The sequence below is a fragment of the Stegastes partitus genome, unplaced genomic scaffold (assembly GCF_000690725.1).
Source record: "Stegastes partitus isolate 25-593 unplaced genomic scaffold, Stegastes_partitus-1.0.2 Scaffold394, whole genome shotgun sequence".
Taxonomy (NCBI): Eukaryota; Metazoa; Chordata; class Actinopteri; family Pomacentridae; genus Stegastes; species Stegastes partitus.
The window spans coordinates 381,867-399,060 of NW_007578125.1; the positions used below are offsets into that span (position 1 = coordinate 381,867).

Sequence of the window (17,194 nt, forward strand, 5' to 3'; positions counted from 1 at the left end):
GACAGGGACGGACATTTGCCGGCTAGTAGAACTGTGTTTTGAAGGTGATGTAGCAGAGATTGCTGAAGTTGTGATAAACACCGTAACCATCCACAAGCATGACAAGTTTACCTGTTGAGGAAAACACCTGAATATGTCACTTATTTATTTTGCTGACTGTGCTCAGCTAAGGATATCGCTAAGAAGCTTGCTGTCAGTGGTACACTGTCTGAAATATCTGTCACATCTTCCTAAAGATTAATTTTAGCAATCTACCTGAATGGCGGGTCTCTCTGGCAGAGATGCAATCCACAACAACTAAACACGATACAAATGTCATCACCACAAATCATTAAATTACCTACTTTCACAGTGGATTATTGCTAACAGCTGAGTTAAGAGGCAGCCGTGGATTAGCCCGAGACAGTGGATGGAAAGCAATAACAAATTACACTTCAAGATTTGGGCATTAGAGGGCAATAAAAGTTATAGAACAGTGAAATTAACAAAAAGAGAAGCCGACATAACTGCAGGATAAGAGGAGACAAACTTGTTGATGTCACAGTAAACACTCCGATTGCTAGTGTACATAATCCTTCACAAAAGAAGTGTAATCATACACAACAGGATTCCTGCCATTGTCTGACAATAATATATGGCATCCATTGTATATAAGTACATATTCAGCTATTGTAATCCATAAAAATGAAGTAATGTAGGTATGAATGCCAGGTTCCCAGCAATATCATGCTGTTAATATGTAAGATTTAACGTAACGTAACGGCTCCAACAATCAGTTATTGGTCTGCTTTGATCACAAATAATCAGCATCGGTATTAGCCTTAAAACAACAACAACATATCGTTCTATCTCTAGTTTACAAAATTGTTCTTTGGCTATTTTAATAACGTTCTTCATTAAATAAAGTGTTACAGAAGTAGGTTAAGGCTCCTATGTGAAAAGGAATTAGGGGGGAAAAAAATGTAAACTCAAACTTAAAAACAGAAGTTTGGCTTTTATTCCATGTCTTTTTATTGCACTCTTACCTCTGAATGAACCCGCTGAACGTGGGAGTGCAGGTTCCCCTTCTGGGAGAAGGACGCGGGACAGAACATGCAGAGGTGAGGTTTCTCTCCCGTGTGTCTCACCATGTGAGTCTGCAGCACCACCTTCTGGTTAAAAGCCTTGCCGCAGTGCGTGCACTTGTACGGTCTCTCACCTGAAAAGAGGGAGAAGTTCAGGTCAAACAGGAGATCGGAAACACTGATGACACTTTCATGACAACCGCAGTTTACGTAATTTAAATGAATGAAGAAGAAGATAAATACTGGGGGCTTGCTTTAGATACACTGATTATCATTATTTAATAAAGCAGGGTTTGTTTTAAAGGCTTGTATTTGCCAAAACTCTGCTTCTTCTTTAATATTTCAACAAAAACTTGAGATAAACATGATTCAAATACATCGTTGAATCCTTGCCAACTTCTCTGCACACAAGTGAGAAAGAGAGAAAATGAGGCATAATGTGTGTGAGTGGGATTTTGTGTGTTTGAGTGTGTTTAGTCTCCCTAAGCGACTCTTCACCTCATCAGCTTTAAGTCTGCTGGAGATTCGAAGCGAAGACAAATCAGCTCCATCCGCCATTAGTCATCCCACCAGTCCGCCAACCAAATAAATTAATATGTGGATGATGTGTAAACAAAATGTGGGTGGAAGCTACCGTTACCCTGAAACCAGACGGCTGAACAATCGCAGGGCACCGCGAGAACATTAGGATTTAAACGGCATATCAAAATTCTGCCCACACAAACTCTCTTCGTGACAGCTGAGTGACGAGTCGAGCTGAGACGTGCAGTCTTTTCAAAATGTAAGGTAAACACAGCAAACTGCTAAAAACGTTTTAGGTCTAACAGATTGAGTTAAACTAGAGAACTTAAACAAGAGTGAGTCTAGTTAGAGAAGACCAGTATAAGACTTCAGCTGTATAGTAGGATGGTAGTGTTGAGACAGTGTACTGATACCACAAAATTAAAGCAATGCCCTGCCTTTAAATTGGCACTATACCCCTTTTTATTACTGCTAGTGTTCGAAGAATGACAGTGTTGTAATAGAAGCTGTATTTCCTGAGTTTAGTGTGTGTGTTTGCACTCCCTGCAGGCATAGTGGTGTGTTTTTTTTTTCTTTGCTCTCATAAGCTACCTTGTACTTTCATGGTGGCAAAACGAGAGGCATGGCTGAAAACACAAGCGCTGTTGCTCACCAACCACAGACGAAACAGGTATGCAAAGCAAAATATGGCTTATTTCACATAGAGGAGACATGCTGACGTATTCAGAGATTTTAAAGATCTTATATCCTGGATGATCTTAATCTGACTTTCACAGGAAACACGTCATGATTTGTTGTGACACAATCTAGACGATGCTTGAAGGTGTTACTTATTTTGTAAATTAAAGACAGCCTGGTTGACGAAAGATTGCAGCGAGCATCCTGAAAGAGGAGTTACCATGAATTAGCTACTGACTGAATGTAGATAGTTACTTCTTGTGTGGCTCCGTGCTATCTGACAGTGGTCAATACCAATTATCCAGCTAGTCTTACACGGTGGAAAGAATCAGACCTATCAGAATAAAATCAAAGCCAAAACAGGATGCAGAGATTTTTTTTTTTAAGCCTTGAGTTGAAGTGGCAGGCTTTTGTGTCCAGGCAACCATATGCACAACTAATGGTGTGATTACACAAGTAAATCCGTGGGGAGCACTGTGATTCAGATTGTGGACTGTGATTCTGCCCCAAGAGAATGTCACGTAATCTTTTGCCAGATGCCAATCCCTTGGGAATGTGATAGATTATATAATTATTGTCCGTTATGCCCATGTTCTCAAATATGCCAAAGTGCGAAGTAACATTTTTTTAGCATCTGAGTTTGACGACCACAGTTAAATTTGGCTTTATCTTTTTTAAGCTAACTCAACAATGTGGCAAACATCTCGGTATGCAAACGTAGGGCTTACACTGGCAGCGTTACTACAGTGTACAAGTGGCCAAAAATACTTCAGAAGTATGCTGATCAACAGCAACAGCTATAAATGATTAACTTACATTATGCACTGAAGTATGGCTCTGCAAGGAATTAACCTTTTATAAACATCACTGAGACATGTGAGCTGATTTTAAGGAAGAGTTCCTCCAGTCTGGCTTGGATATGAAAATGTAAGAACAGACTTTGGTACAATAACTGACACCTTCAAAAACTTTTTGTTTGTCTTGTCAAAATTGAAAAAAGTCTGACATTCCATTACTTTCCCTGATGTTTTAGGTGATATTAGGCAGGTATCATACCAAATTCATTATCTTGGTAAGACTATGTAAAACTGCCTAAAACTCTGTTTAGGGGCAATTAAAAAAAACTTTAAATCAAAGAACAGAACTGGTAACTTTCCTGATTGTGACAACACCACCCACCACACATCTGTAAGGTCTCCTGCTGCAATCACAGCACACTACTGAGCCCCCTATCAATTACAACCCAGTGCCTGTATCCACCCACACTTTAGAAAAAGTTGGCAGGTTTTCTATAACTTGCAGCTCCCAAATTCATAAACAGAGTTTTATAACTAGGGTTGGGAACTTTTACAAATTTTAACACATGACCAGCTGCAGATGTTTGATAGTGGGCAAGTGTTTACCAAGCAGAGAGGGGGAAAAAAAGAAAAACTAATAGTAATAGCAGATTGGATATGAAGCTAAAAAGTAAACAACGAAACAATGGCATTAGTTTCTCAAACATAACTCTTGGATCAACAGTGAACGGAGTATTAAATGGAAGGATTGACGGACAAATCAAAACTATTGTGGAGGCCATTTTTGTGAGTTATGGGGTGAGACCTCTGTGGAATAGTCATCTTGTTGGTGTATCCATTGCTTGATTAGTTTGGGATCTAGGGTGGATGGAGGCCAGCTCAACACCTTAGACACCTAGTTGCCTTTCTCAAGCTGTTCCGGAGCAGTTTTTGTTATGTGGCAGGGTGCAGGGGCCACCGGCATCGGGGGGTGCTGTTGCTATGCGGGGGTGTGTGCTTTGATGCTAAGACCCAAGGTTTTGAAGCAGTACATTGCAAAGAGACGATCAGTGTTCGTCATTTCACATGGCAGTAGTTTTCATGTTGTAGGTGTTTTAGGGTATTTGCTATAAAACACAAGCCCCTTGACACGATGATGTCAGGTTGGCCTGTGCAAGTCGTCAAGGAGCATCAAAAAGCATGTATGTGTGTGTCAGCGTTGCAGAATAAAGTACAAACCATTCTGCAATCTCACTATTGCAGATTTCACCAAAAGGAGCTGAAATAGTTAATTTGACATACTTACATCCTAGCTTTCGAAGCCATAGACTAAAAACAAGGCTCGAGTTGCAGCCCATTATGTATCTAACAATATGCATGTACTGGGGCAGGATTTGGAAGGCTTTACAGTTTGGTTTCAGGTTTTCCAGATTTGTGAAGAGGGAAGTGAGTCAGTGCTACCTGTACATCGAATAGCACACAGCAAAAAACAAACTTATGGTAGCTGATTTTTATGGGTGCAACGACATGTATCTGTATCGAACCGTTCGATACAGTGGTCTCGGTATGGTATGCCCTACTAATCGAACAAAACGCAATTTCATATTTTTTTAATCAACTTCTGACTAAGCGCTCTGTCCTCAGTGGATCTGTGCTCGACTACTCTCGGCTGCATTGTCGAACGCAGATCCACTGAGTGCGCGCATCTCCCACACCAATTCATTCCAAACTGCTGAGACAGAGGCTATATACGAGGCTAGCTCGTTGCAACATGGCTAATGCTTTAACTGAAGTCGAAGATCCTCCACCGTCCTTCAGATCTCGCGTCTGGGACTACTTTGGTTTTGGTGTTAAGTGTGACCCTGATGGAAAGCGAGTCGTAGACAGAAATACAGCAGTGTGTTGCAAGTGTAACACGATGCTAAACTACGTCAGTGGAAATACAACAAGCATGAACACACATTTACAACGACATCACCCTGGCATGAAAACAAGTGGAACCAGACAAAAACAACAAGCAGCACACATGGTACAAACTTTACCCGAGTCATTTAGACAGCCATTAGCACTCCAGAAGCTCCATCAGAGAGTGATTTATTTTATAAGGAGCTGTTTTTGTTTAATATGCTGCTGAGACTATACCCCAGAAGATGGACATCATACAGCTTTATTTTGTATGGAGCAATTTATTTGTATTATATACTCTGCTGCTAAGAATGTACTACAGCAGATGGGTGATTTCTCCATCAGATAAATGAATTTTTTTTATTACTATTATTTCTTATATGGCATTGTTTATGTTCTATATAGTGCTAAGTTTGCACAGCACATACATTTAATTCTTCAAAAACAAGTAAGAATGGCAAGGCAATTTCTCTTTTTTTTTGTATCGAAAACATATGAAACCGAACCAAACCGTCGATTTTGTGTATCGTTGCACCCCTACTAATTTTGTATACACATCTTTCAACAATGTAAAAGAGATAAAGAGCAGTGTAACCCACTGTGTCTATAGCAACAGCACCCTTCCTGCTCCTTGTAGTAGATGACATCCCATATTCATTAATTAGATGGCCTATATGGGACAATTAGATCAGGTGGCTGATGGATTCCGGCACTTTTTCCTGCAGTAATTCCTCTGAACATAAATCACCTAATGTGCATTAGAGCTCTATAAGCTGCACATTTCACCTCATTTCTGTCCATCTCACTCACCTGTGTGTATTCGTATGTGTCTGACAAGCTGGCTGGGCTTTTTGAAAGCCTTTCCACAGTGATGACAGCTGTTTGTGAACCCACTACGGTCTATGTTTTTCTTGTAGTTTCTGGAACTAGAGGTGAGCGGCCTGTGAAGGAAGGGAACAAAAAAAAAAAAAGAAGTTTTTGTATGCAACAGGGGAAGACAAAGATCCATTAACATTACCACATAGTACACATGTATTATCCTGAACAGGATTTAGGCATGTAACTCTTTGATTACTCATTAGGATTTTCTTAACATTCTTCCAAATGTTTGTATATAAGTACGCACAAATTGTACATGTGATGGAAACTGCTGACATGAAATTGTGCTGGATCACCTTACAATATTCACATCGTAGAGTCTGGCGTGTTTGATATTATACATTTAACAAAATCAGTGTGGAAATAAATTAAGTAGGAAAACTGAGTTATTTCTCCACAGACTTAAACATTGCTTTCAAAATTCACTATTTTTTATACTCTCCTTGTGGTTTTGAACTGATTTGAGGGTACAATCGGTGGAGCAAAATGCTCACGGTGCCTTCAAACGGCCGTTGGATTTATTCAACCCTTTGCTGTTTTTCTCTTAACTCGGTCAAATGTGGTAAATCGGCATCTGAAGCCCCGTCTGACCTCATCTTGATGTGACTCTTCATGTGCTCCTTTATTTGCGCAGACGTCTTGAACTCCTTGTCGCAGGTCTTGCAGGTGTACACCCTGATGCCCGAGAGCTCCTTACGGTGCTCCTCCGAGTGCAGAGAGAGCTGGCTCTGGAGAACAAACTCATCTCCACACTCTGTGCAGATCAAGTTCTGCAATAACAGAAACAAAACAAACAGAGGAGTCAAACGAGAGAATCAAAGTTGTTTTTTTATACGCTAAGAAAGTGTGACTGACGAGGCGGTTTACCTCCTCCTTTTCGTGCAGCATGATGTGGGATTTGAGGCTGGCGATGCGGGAGAACCTTTTATTGCAAACGGGGCAGGTGAAGTCAGACGTGGTATGTGTGGACCTGTGTAGCGTGAGGTTGAACTCCACGTTAAACGTCTGTGAGCACTGGTCACATCGGTGAGGCTGCAAAGAGAGAGAGAAGTGTGTAGTGAGTAATGCAACTGTAAAAGGTCTCCCTCTGCATTGTTGTTCTTGTTACTGTTATTACTCTTGTTGAAGACAAATGGAGACAGTCCTGACTGCATCTCAATCACTGAGCTACTTCAAGAAAGCATTTCTGTTGCAGAGAGAGTGAGAGGGAGAAAGAGACGGACGGAGAGGAAAATGACTGCACAAGTATTACCTATTAAGAGGCAACATCAAAATAAATATTTCCCATAAGGCAGAAATGGAACCAATATTAGGTCCCCTTTCTATTAAAGGAGCCAGCTGCCTTCATTTCAAAATACTTTCTGAATCTGTAGAAGGCTGAGAGCAGTGCTGACATACTCAGAGTGGCAGACAGCTCTTCAGTCTGGGGAGAATGAAGGTGAAGATACTGGCCTTGAAAGTGAAATGGCCCAAAAAAAAAAAAAAAAAGCACGGGAGTGCCGGCAAAGGGGGAGATGTAGGGTCTCAATATTCCCTCCTTAAACCCAAAGAGAGATTTTAGTCACTCCAGCATTCCTGTTGATAGCATGGAACAAAGAACCTAATCCCTTCTTCTATCTGCAGCCATGTTTTATGTGCACTGGAACATAAACAACAAACTAAAACTAAAAAACAACCAATTTTAATGCTTGCTTATAGAGTTTTTTTTTTTTTTTTAAGCCTTTTCTCAAAAAATAGTTAATGCGCCTAATGGGAGATGGAAACACCTTTTTCCAAATAAGGCATAGCAAACATTAAACTCCCATAAATGATTAACATTTTCTTCTTTTATCGTTTTCACCTCCAGACACCATGAAACATATCCAATTGCAGCTGACATTAAATAATATTTACTTGCTCCACTGAAAACAGATCATGAAAATATCTCACCATTTTTTCTCTTCGTGGGCCAAACTTGTGTTGATTTCTTCTCCTTCTTTAAACTGTTTTAGCAGTCAGTAAACAACTGTCCCTTCCTATTTCTCTGTTTGGGCATCGTCGATTTCTTTCTCTAACGCCTCTCATTGCTTCTTAGTCCCTCTTATCAAAAGATGCAAGCAGAGATGGCAGGGAAGAGACATGAGGAGAGAGGAGTTGAGGCAAAGGGCGTTCAAGAAAATGAGATATTCTTTGCTTAAGAGCTGTTGTTTTAAAACAACGATTACATATGACATGTGGAATAGTATTATCGTCTGTCCGTTTATTGTTTGGTTACAGTCTACCACTGTGTTTTACGATCGCTGTCAGAGGAGCATAAATGTTCATGACAGCATACAGCATGCATTTATTTATTAAGCCTCGATTACAGTCCCTTGCAGACGCAAACACAGACAGCTGCGGATACCCACAGACGTATAGCTGTAGTTACAACACCACTTTTCTAGTCCGCTGGAGTCCACTTGAACAACTTTGCTGCATGCATGTGCAGCAAGTCAACGTACTTGGACTTTTTAGGAAACTAACGATCACGCTGCTTCCCAGCATTGGACGCCCGGTGTGCATACCTCTAGGTAGCATCACGATAAATGATTGACTGGTGCTCTCCAATAGGAAACCATAAGATATTCCACCTTCCTACATCCACACAAACACTGGCTGCACTCCACTGGACGAACGCTTCAATCCTGAGCTGTCTGCCCCTGAATTCATTGGACATTTTTGCCTATATTACAGCAAAAGTTTCCAAACACTTCAAGCGAGATAAAAGCAACAAAGCCACATGAATCTGCCTACATTTTACATTAACAATGATTTGTTAAAAGTTTTTTTTGGAGGTAAGTGGCAGCTGGACACCCCTGATTTGCATAAAGTAGCCTCAACCTTATGCAAATGGGGAGCAGGCAATGAGACACCGTCTCTTGAAATGCATCGTGACTCCACCAGAACGCATTGCATCGCCGCTTACATGGACAATAAGTAGGAGGTGTTGGAATAATGGATCTTGTGGACATGTACCCCGAGTCATATCTATGCATTCTGTATACAAGCGCACTGACTGAGTGATATATATATATGTATATGTATGTGTTACATAGACACATTTGTCAGTCCTGCTCCCAGCATGGTTTCTATATTCCAGCTGTGTGCCATGCCTCTTCTATACATCATCGGTGCCAGAAAGACTTTAGCAAAGGACACAGCGAGGATACACTTGTGCATCAATCTCCTCGATATGCACTAAGATCGATTTCTGGGTCACAGGCAGGAGGATGGAGGGCAGAGGAGGAAAAGAGGATCAAAATTGAAAAATGAGATGGGCCTCTAGTTTTCTCTCTGGTTTCTTCTGCTACTTTTATTACAACCTTGTGTAACGTAGCCTATGCTGCCACCTTCTGATGGCACTACACAGCCTAGTTTATTCACTTCCAAGGCAGTAATGGAAACAAACCCAATTTCCAGTTTTTTGCAGCATTTCGAACATTCACTTCAAGTTGGCTTGACAATGTAGGGAAACCCAGCTTGTGATTATGTGAGAATGAAAGAGGAAATACGGCAGAGAGACAGCGTGATTGAAAGCAAGCATAAGGGGAAGGAGATGTGTGTTGCTTAACGCCTTAAATGGATGACAAACGGAGCGAACTTTGCAACTTAAGGGGTAACCAGTGAATTATTAACTATCAAAACTTTCATTACTCAACATGAAGCACGTTTTTTTTCTCTATGTGTGATCCTGCATTATGAATGAAAGACAAAACATTCCCTGACAAAAACCACTTGTTGCATCTTGAAGCACTCGGTTCCTGCATCAATCTGTCCAAGCATACAGCCTAAACCAAGAGCAGTCATCCAAAACAGAAACATCCTTCACACAAAATTTCCACGCATGATTATTATCATATATTACAAAGTACGTACGTGATCTAAAAATTAAAACATTCTCTGGCTCGTCTGATGACTCAGAGGATGCTCGTTATGATGATTAACATTTCTGGGAGACGGCGATATGTATTTTAGGACTTTCCAATGCTGGAGCATAAAATATGGGAAGAGATCATGGAAACTCATACAAACATCCCTTTTTTTTAACTGATATTTCAGCTTTAGTTCTGCCATAAATGTTTTGCACAGCCACAACAATAGAAACGGACCACAAATGCAGAAATCCATTATTATGACTGAGGTAGCTGCTCACATACTTACGATGATCTTATCAATAACTGGAGTCAAACGATATGATCTTTTCAGGGCCGATACCAACTTTTAGCAAACCGCTTGCAGTAAAAATTAAAATCTTGCCCTCAAAATTTTAAAGTGCACAAATTCCAACACAGAACTTTATTTAAATTCCTTTGTTAATGGTTAAAATATATTTAATTGTAAATCATTTTCAACAAACATCTTTCAGCTATTATTAATGATGTGTACCCAATCAGATAGTGCTGTAGGAAGGACATTGTTTAAAAGGGTGGATCAGAGCCATAATAGTGCACTTTAAAATGCTTTTATTTTATTGGAAATATTTTTTTTTTTTAATTAAATGTCGATAATCATAAAAATGCTAAATATTGGATCCCATAATTAACCTGGGTGACAATCGATCTATCTCTATCAATGAGTTCCAACATCTTAAGAATGAATGAAAATACTACACATTGATTTATTTTTTCACACTGCAGTCACACTGTACCACAATATCTCCTTCAACCACAAAGTTCAGTAGCAATGAAACATGCTGCACGTTTGCACTTTAGTGGTTCCCAGACATGCACAAGTCATACATAACTCACCATCAAGTCTCAGCATTTTCCATTGTTATATTTAGAAGCAGTTCATTCAAATCAGCTCAACTAAACTGTCTCCATCTACGTTGTCGATATGAACAAGCATCAGGGAGAAAAACACGCAACAACACAAATACTGTGTAGCTCTGATGTAAGAAAGCAAGAGTTAGTAATAGTTCCCAGATGTGTCTTATGAAGTAAAGAGTCTGCCTCTCACATTGCTGGTAATAACACATCCCAGAAGCTTTGGAAGCAAAATACTGCACCCAGCAGACTAGAGTTGAGACCTGTTTTGAGACAACAGCATCTAATCTATAGCAGGTTTAAATTTCCACATTGTTAAAAATCATCTGAGCTGAAAAATCCAGGGCACCTCCAGCTTTAAAGTTAAGCCACAAGCTTGGCTCAAATCCAACCTGTGGCTGGAACACTGTCATCCGCCGCAGCTTTGAAACCACAGCAGGTCTGTTATCCTCAGCGCCTGCTCCAAACTCAGGTGGAAGCATCAGGTGGAGAGTCCCGACAAAGCAGCACATTTTTGTTGTAGCTGGGAAAGTAATGCAAAACAGGCCAACTGCCTAACAGATCATACCTCTACCAGTTCAATTATGCTCAACCAAATTGAAGGTACATCAGCTGGAATCCTGGAAACTTTCATCAAACAGTTGACAAGTAATGAGAACTAGTGGCTAATAATACTTTGATTCTCCCTGGTTACTATCTGCGACTGACAACCATAAGATAGATACAAACGCAAGAAAACATGCAAAAGCTGATGAAGAGAGTCAGCAGACTCTGCCGACTGCATGCACACACTTCCACGTTGCACTTACCTTGTCATTGACCTCGTGTTCGCGGAGATGCTTCTGCAGTTGGCTCTCAGTGGTGAAGATCTGGGAGCAGATAGAGCACTTCTTATCCTTGAGCTCTCCATCGCTGAAACTTTCAGCCTTATTTTCACTGGAGTCGGCATCTGGCGAGAAGCACAGGAGAGTGGACACTTGAGTTCCTTAACGTGGTTCAAGAGGCTTCCTATTGTGAAAAATAACTGAAGCCGGCATGGCCACGAGCCTCGTACATGTGCTGTTTGCTGGCTTTGCTTGCAAAAAGAAAATAAAATCTAAAACCAGAAGCTTCTCACACACAACATCATGACCTTCTTCTCTTTTGATTCTCAAAGTAGCAACAGATGGTGATTATAATGAACACATCTAACAGTGAGGTTTTTGTAGGTGATTTTTTATTTATAAGGGAAAATCGAGGGTTGTATTATTTCAGATGGCATTTTAAACATTTTAAATATTATACATAGTGATTTCTCTCTCTTTTAGCTTACATGTTTGACAGATGTGTATTGATTCATGTACACTCTTATGCAGAGAAACATGAATTAGACTGTGAGCCTGTTTGGGTGACACAACTTGATATTCAACAGTTTGCTTCCCCACGCCCATCGTGGCTGCCACAGTCAATGGCAGTGTTAGGACAGTATGTGCACAGTTTATCGATAAATGATCCGATCGTCATTTTCACACAATACAAGGTTTATTATAAACTGGTTGACATGAATAAACGGAGTCACGTGGTGCAGCACGGTTTAACTTAAAACTGCTACCGTGTCGTGACAACTGTGCCAAACACCGTATTCCGATGATATCAAAAATGCAGCCACAAATGCATCCCAACGACACGATTTAAAGCCGTGTTTAGGTCGTGTCGTTTTGTGACTGTGACAACTTGTTCCGATGGATCACCATCAGCAGCTGGACAGCGTCGCTGCAGCGCCTTTCACGGAATCCAAAATAACAATGGGGGAACATTTTAGCATGCTAGCCGGGAAGCTAACGGTAGCAAGGCGCGCGCTAGTTAGCAACAACAAGCTAACAAGGAAATGCTAATAAATAAATACTATACGTAAAAAAGCGCACATTAACTGGCGCCACATGACACCGGCGCTCCTCTCCTCGCGGACACCAATTTAGACTGGAAGCCAATAAGAAGAGCCACCGAAATGTTATTAATATCATTCCGCCTCAATCACTCCTTCGCCGTACAAAGCAAAGCCCACTCGCAATACTATATCCGGGGACTATATACACTACATTGAAGTGTTATTATATAAGCTGCGGAGATGTTTGGCAAAATAATAGCGGGTTATTTGGATAGCCCATAATCTGTATTTTTATTCCTTGCATTTTGGTACTTGTTACCTGTTTCGTCGCTGCTTTTAACTCTCAGTTTGCGAGGCCGGCCCCGCGGCATAGTTCCAGTACTCAGGGCGGGTGTGCTGTGAACGATTTGCTTTTCAAAATGGCGACTCGGTCATCTGTAGACAGCAGAGCCCCCATGAAGACACACACACACGGCGGCGCGGACAAGGGAGACATCTACCGACTGGTTTGTTGTACTTGCAGCGTCAGGTACACACAAAAACCAGCAACTTTGTTCGTTTACTGAGAGAGAAAGGACACTACTTCGTGGTTAAGAATTAAAATTTACGGAATTATTTTATGGTATGGGCATTAGAACAATGTTGGCGCCATTAGTGCCGCCATCAAGCATTCTGTGTATTTACACTCAACAGGTTGCCAGAGGTAAAATATTAAGGTTTACATGTCCGAAAACTAAAACACAACGAAAAATATGAAACTAACAAACAAATACCAAGCGCTAACCAAAAAAAATGAAGTCAAACAAGGACAAAAAAGTAGAATAAATTGAGATAATGACATTTTACTGACTATGTTATTGTCATTGATACCCAAACAAAAAATACAAATTAAGGGAAAATTACTCATTTACTGACCGTTATGTACTTTTTAAAAAGTAATATAGTTCAGGAATCGTATACTTTTTAATAAGCATAAAAGAAATACTTATTGGAAATTCTAGTATCACAGTCGAGAAAGCACAACAATTATATGAAATATTGATTGCCACTGACAGATTAAGTATCTGTGGAGAGACTAGTGTAATATTTCTGATACCATAGGTTATACATCTACCATAAAGTACTGTATGATGAGGCCACTATACTCACCACTGCCATAGTTGAAGTCCGTTTAGATTATGAGACATTAAAATATCATAAAGTGTGATATATTAGTTTTGAACTCACAATTAAGTACCATAGACAATATCCTATTGATTTTTCAAGAAGGTAGCAGAGGCACATTGTAAAATGACTTTACTGTCCATTAACACCAGCAGAGGGAGGCAATGAGTTATGAACAGCTTCGCTCATTTATGGGCCAATAGTCCTGGGGATACCAACAAGCTGATTGTGCTGACAAAGGGGGACTGCATTACTGATCTCAACTGCCCAAAAGACTGTTTCCCCGTTAGATCTCCTCAGGATCTGAACGACTGAGTATGGTCCATGTGGTGAATATCCTGCCCAGTCTTTAAGCTTTACATTCTTGTATCACGACTAACTAAAAGACAGTTTAGAACACACCCATGCAAATATGCTCAGGCTGGCTGCTAGTAGATCCATGTCTCATTTGCTTTGTCTGTTTATAATCCGGTGTTGGTGTTGATAGCACCACCTTGATTCCTCCACAATGACAGGAAGCCAAGAGAGCTCATATTTTCGACTCACATGATTAGGAAATCTGTTTATAGGCTAGCACGGTGGAGCGGCGCTGTGTGTTAAGATGGAGAAAAAACACAGGAATATGGATGTTCTGAGTGGCTGAAACCCAAACACAGAAGAATATACTTTAGAGGCTAATTGATTCTATTTGCTTAGTGACCAAGTATAAATAATTCCTGCATGGCTCAAATGCTTGATGAGTTTTCAGGTGTCATAGAAATAGAATACCAGGGAAGTTGCATACAGTAGGTATGTGCTAAATATAGCACATGCACTCCAGTTTCTTTGTAGTATAATAATCCTGACAAAACTCAAACGCACACTAATGCAACTTTAACATATTATCGTGCCCATAAATAGACGCCCATCTGTTGTGTGGATGTATCTTTAGCAGGACGTAAATCATTCTGTGTGAGCCTGATTGCCTCAGCAACATTTTTTTTCCCTAAGAACGGCCTACAGGTAGAAAGCCACAACTCTTGCCTGTATTTTTTCTTTGTTTCCAAAGAGGGGAAGTCAGCCACTTGACTTGTAGTGAATAAGCAACCAACCAAGTGCATGTTCATTGTGTAAGAACATCTGTTCCTGCCAGGCCGCCAGTTACTCTGCGTGTCCCCTCGCGGCTGCACAGGCCACTGATCTCACCACTGAAAACAAAAGACTGGACATCACTCTGACCTTGTGGGATCGTCCACGCCCCTCTTTCCTCCATTTCCCCGTTGTTTTTTTTTTTTTTTCTTTTTGCGCTGCGGTCTGCTCTCTTCTCTCTCACCGCAGTCAAAAGGAGAGTGATCAATCATTAAAATTGTCATGGGCTCTGGGAGTGGGATTGTCAAGAAGCCCACCTCTCTGGGAGACATAGTAAAAGTCATGTTGTGAAAAACATGCTGAGAGGGGAAAAAAGTGATGGAGCTGCTGTTGTTGAGTCCTATCACTAGCCTTGTCATTCGTGCTAACAAGTCTCACCAACAACAGTGACATCAATGATACTTTTCCACAGACGAGGCTAGACATGAGTCAGACTTGAAAATGCGGTGCTTGTTTGCAGCACTTTGCAGGTGAGGTATCTTGTGAAAAACTCCCGCGCAATTAATGATTAATTCCTTGATTTCTTAGCAGTCAGTAGCTGCAGTGACATCAGATTATTCACAGAAACATCAGCTGTCTGAATGGTAACCTTGCTGATTTCTTTATCAAACCAGGTTATTGTTGTCTGCTAATTCACCACCAGCTCATGCAGAGACAAAGACCAAGTCAGATTCAGACAAAGGATAAATTCAGACCCAATATTCTCCATATGTGACACGAGGCCTGGCTGTAAATTCCTCGATGACGGGTGGTGGGGGGGAACGGGTGACAGGTCTTACGATGACCCTTGGAACGACCTTGTTCAGTAACATTTCACATCCTGCCAGTGTTTCTTCTCCCAGGTGTGGCCGAGTCTCCCCCTGTGCTGTCAGAGAGCACTGTCCGGATCCATGAAACCAATCATTCTTTGGAATCATGGAAACAGCATCTGACAGCCGCGGTCGCCATGGGCGTCCTCCCCTGTGACCATCCTCAACAGGGAACCAGGGAGGTAAGGCCATTGCTCAGCAACACTCTCTGGATGGCTGCTTATCTGTAAAGAAGCTTTACAGCATGCAAAGGGTTTTTTGTTTGTTGTCGTTTCATTGAGAAAATTCCCAATTTAAAATGAAACCAAACTACCCCTAAACGACTGTTGAAAGTTTGCAGCTGCAAAGTAGAAACTTCCAGAATATTAATAAGAATTCAGCAAAATTAATATTTAACATCTCACAGCCAGTAACTGAAACACTAGAATTCATAAGATGAGATGTTGCTATCAGCACACACGTTGTGCAAAATAACACTGGCAGAACACAGTGTTACAAAATCAGTGAACAATATGCATGTATGCGTAGATTCCGGCATATAAAGCGTATGCTGGCAAAATAGCGAACACACTGCATATGTACAGATTGTGCAATATGTACTTGATACAAACATTAGTGTAAGATATGCTTAGATACACAATGGGTCCAAGTGGTGCAGATAAATATCATAATCACTCTTTTTTTTTTTTTTTTTTACACAGTCTGTGCTCAAAATAACATTAAATAAACGCTGTTAGATGTGACACAGCTGGTGTGCTAAAAATTAGATTGTATTTCAACTTTCCATTGCACCACGCTGGTTTGTCTCTGCCTACCTTTGCCTTTTGTCTTGTGCAGTTCTCTGTCAGCGCACTGTGTGTGAGGGAGGTGGAGAAGATAAGGGAGTTGCTTCTGCATATTTATCCTCCCACTTGGTGTTGTAGGGATGGGGGTGGTGGGTAGGGGGAGGCATTACATGCACAGAAAAAAAAAAATACAAAAGGTGCTTGCACTGAAAGAAAGCAGGTCTCAACTACTCTAAAATATAGCTCAATTCACGGTCAGCTGTGCTAGAAAGATGAAATAGCATTGCAGGAGTGTTTTGTAATCAATAATGCATGGCTGTCCATCTTCGGAAAAGAGAAAGCCCCTCCAAACACACCAGAGGCATCAGACACTTTTCATTTCATGCTGAAGGTCAGCAGAGCAGCATGGACGTCCCTACAGTGCACAACACCAAGAAGTAAACACAAACGGAACATTATTTAAAAATTCTCTCCTTCCAAACATAACCCTGTGTCAATACTGTACGCTGTTATTTTAATTGATAGGAGCTTCTGATTACATGCTTGAAATTTAATCACTAATGTAATCAAATTATTTCACTAACAAGCTCATGATGAAAAGATGGCGATGGGTCGATTGCAGCTTGCAACTTACAGGATTGATATGAAATATTTACTAAGCACCTATTAGCATAAGTGAAGAATTACAACAAACAAGGGGGTAACAAATTTGCTTTTGGAGTCAGATGGGGGTTGGTTGCTTTCAATGTAAGTCCTTTGTAATTATGTACACAGTACATATTGCATAATCACAACAGGGTACATCATGTTTTGCCTGTATTTTCTTCCACAAC

The 17,194-nt window shown here is 40.7% G+C and overlaps 1 protein-coding gene across 2 annotated transcripts in view; it reads right to left on the reverse strand.

The window, feature by feature from the left end:
- The window catches only part of znf236 (zinc finger protein 236), a 68,980-nt gene extending 56,111 nt beyond the window's left edge, over positions 1 to 12,869 (reverse strand). For both annotated transcript variants that reach the window (XM_008285286.1, XM_008285287.1), the window contains exons 1-6: positions 12,795 to 12,869; positions 11,418 to 11,557; positions 6,692 to 6,856; positions 6,416 to 6,594; positions 5,756 to 5,886; positions 1,026 to 1,198 (exon numbers count right to left, since the gene is read on the reverse strand). In XM_008285286.1, the coding sequence (XP_008283508.1) occupies positions 1,026 to 1,198; positions 5,756 to 5,886; positions 6,416 to 6,594; positions 6,692 to 6,856; positions 11,418 to 11,557; positions 12,795 to 12,846 (840 nt within the window). In that variant the 5' untranslated portion in view covers positions 12,847 to 12,869. The remainder of the gene's footprint in view (positions 1 to 1,025; positions 1,199 to 5,755; positions 5,887 to 6,415; positions 6,595 to 6,691; positions 6,857 to 11,417; positions 11,558 to 12,794) is intronic.
- Between the last annotated feature and the right edge of the window lie 4,325 nt (positions 12,870 to 17,194).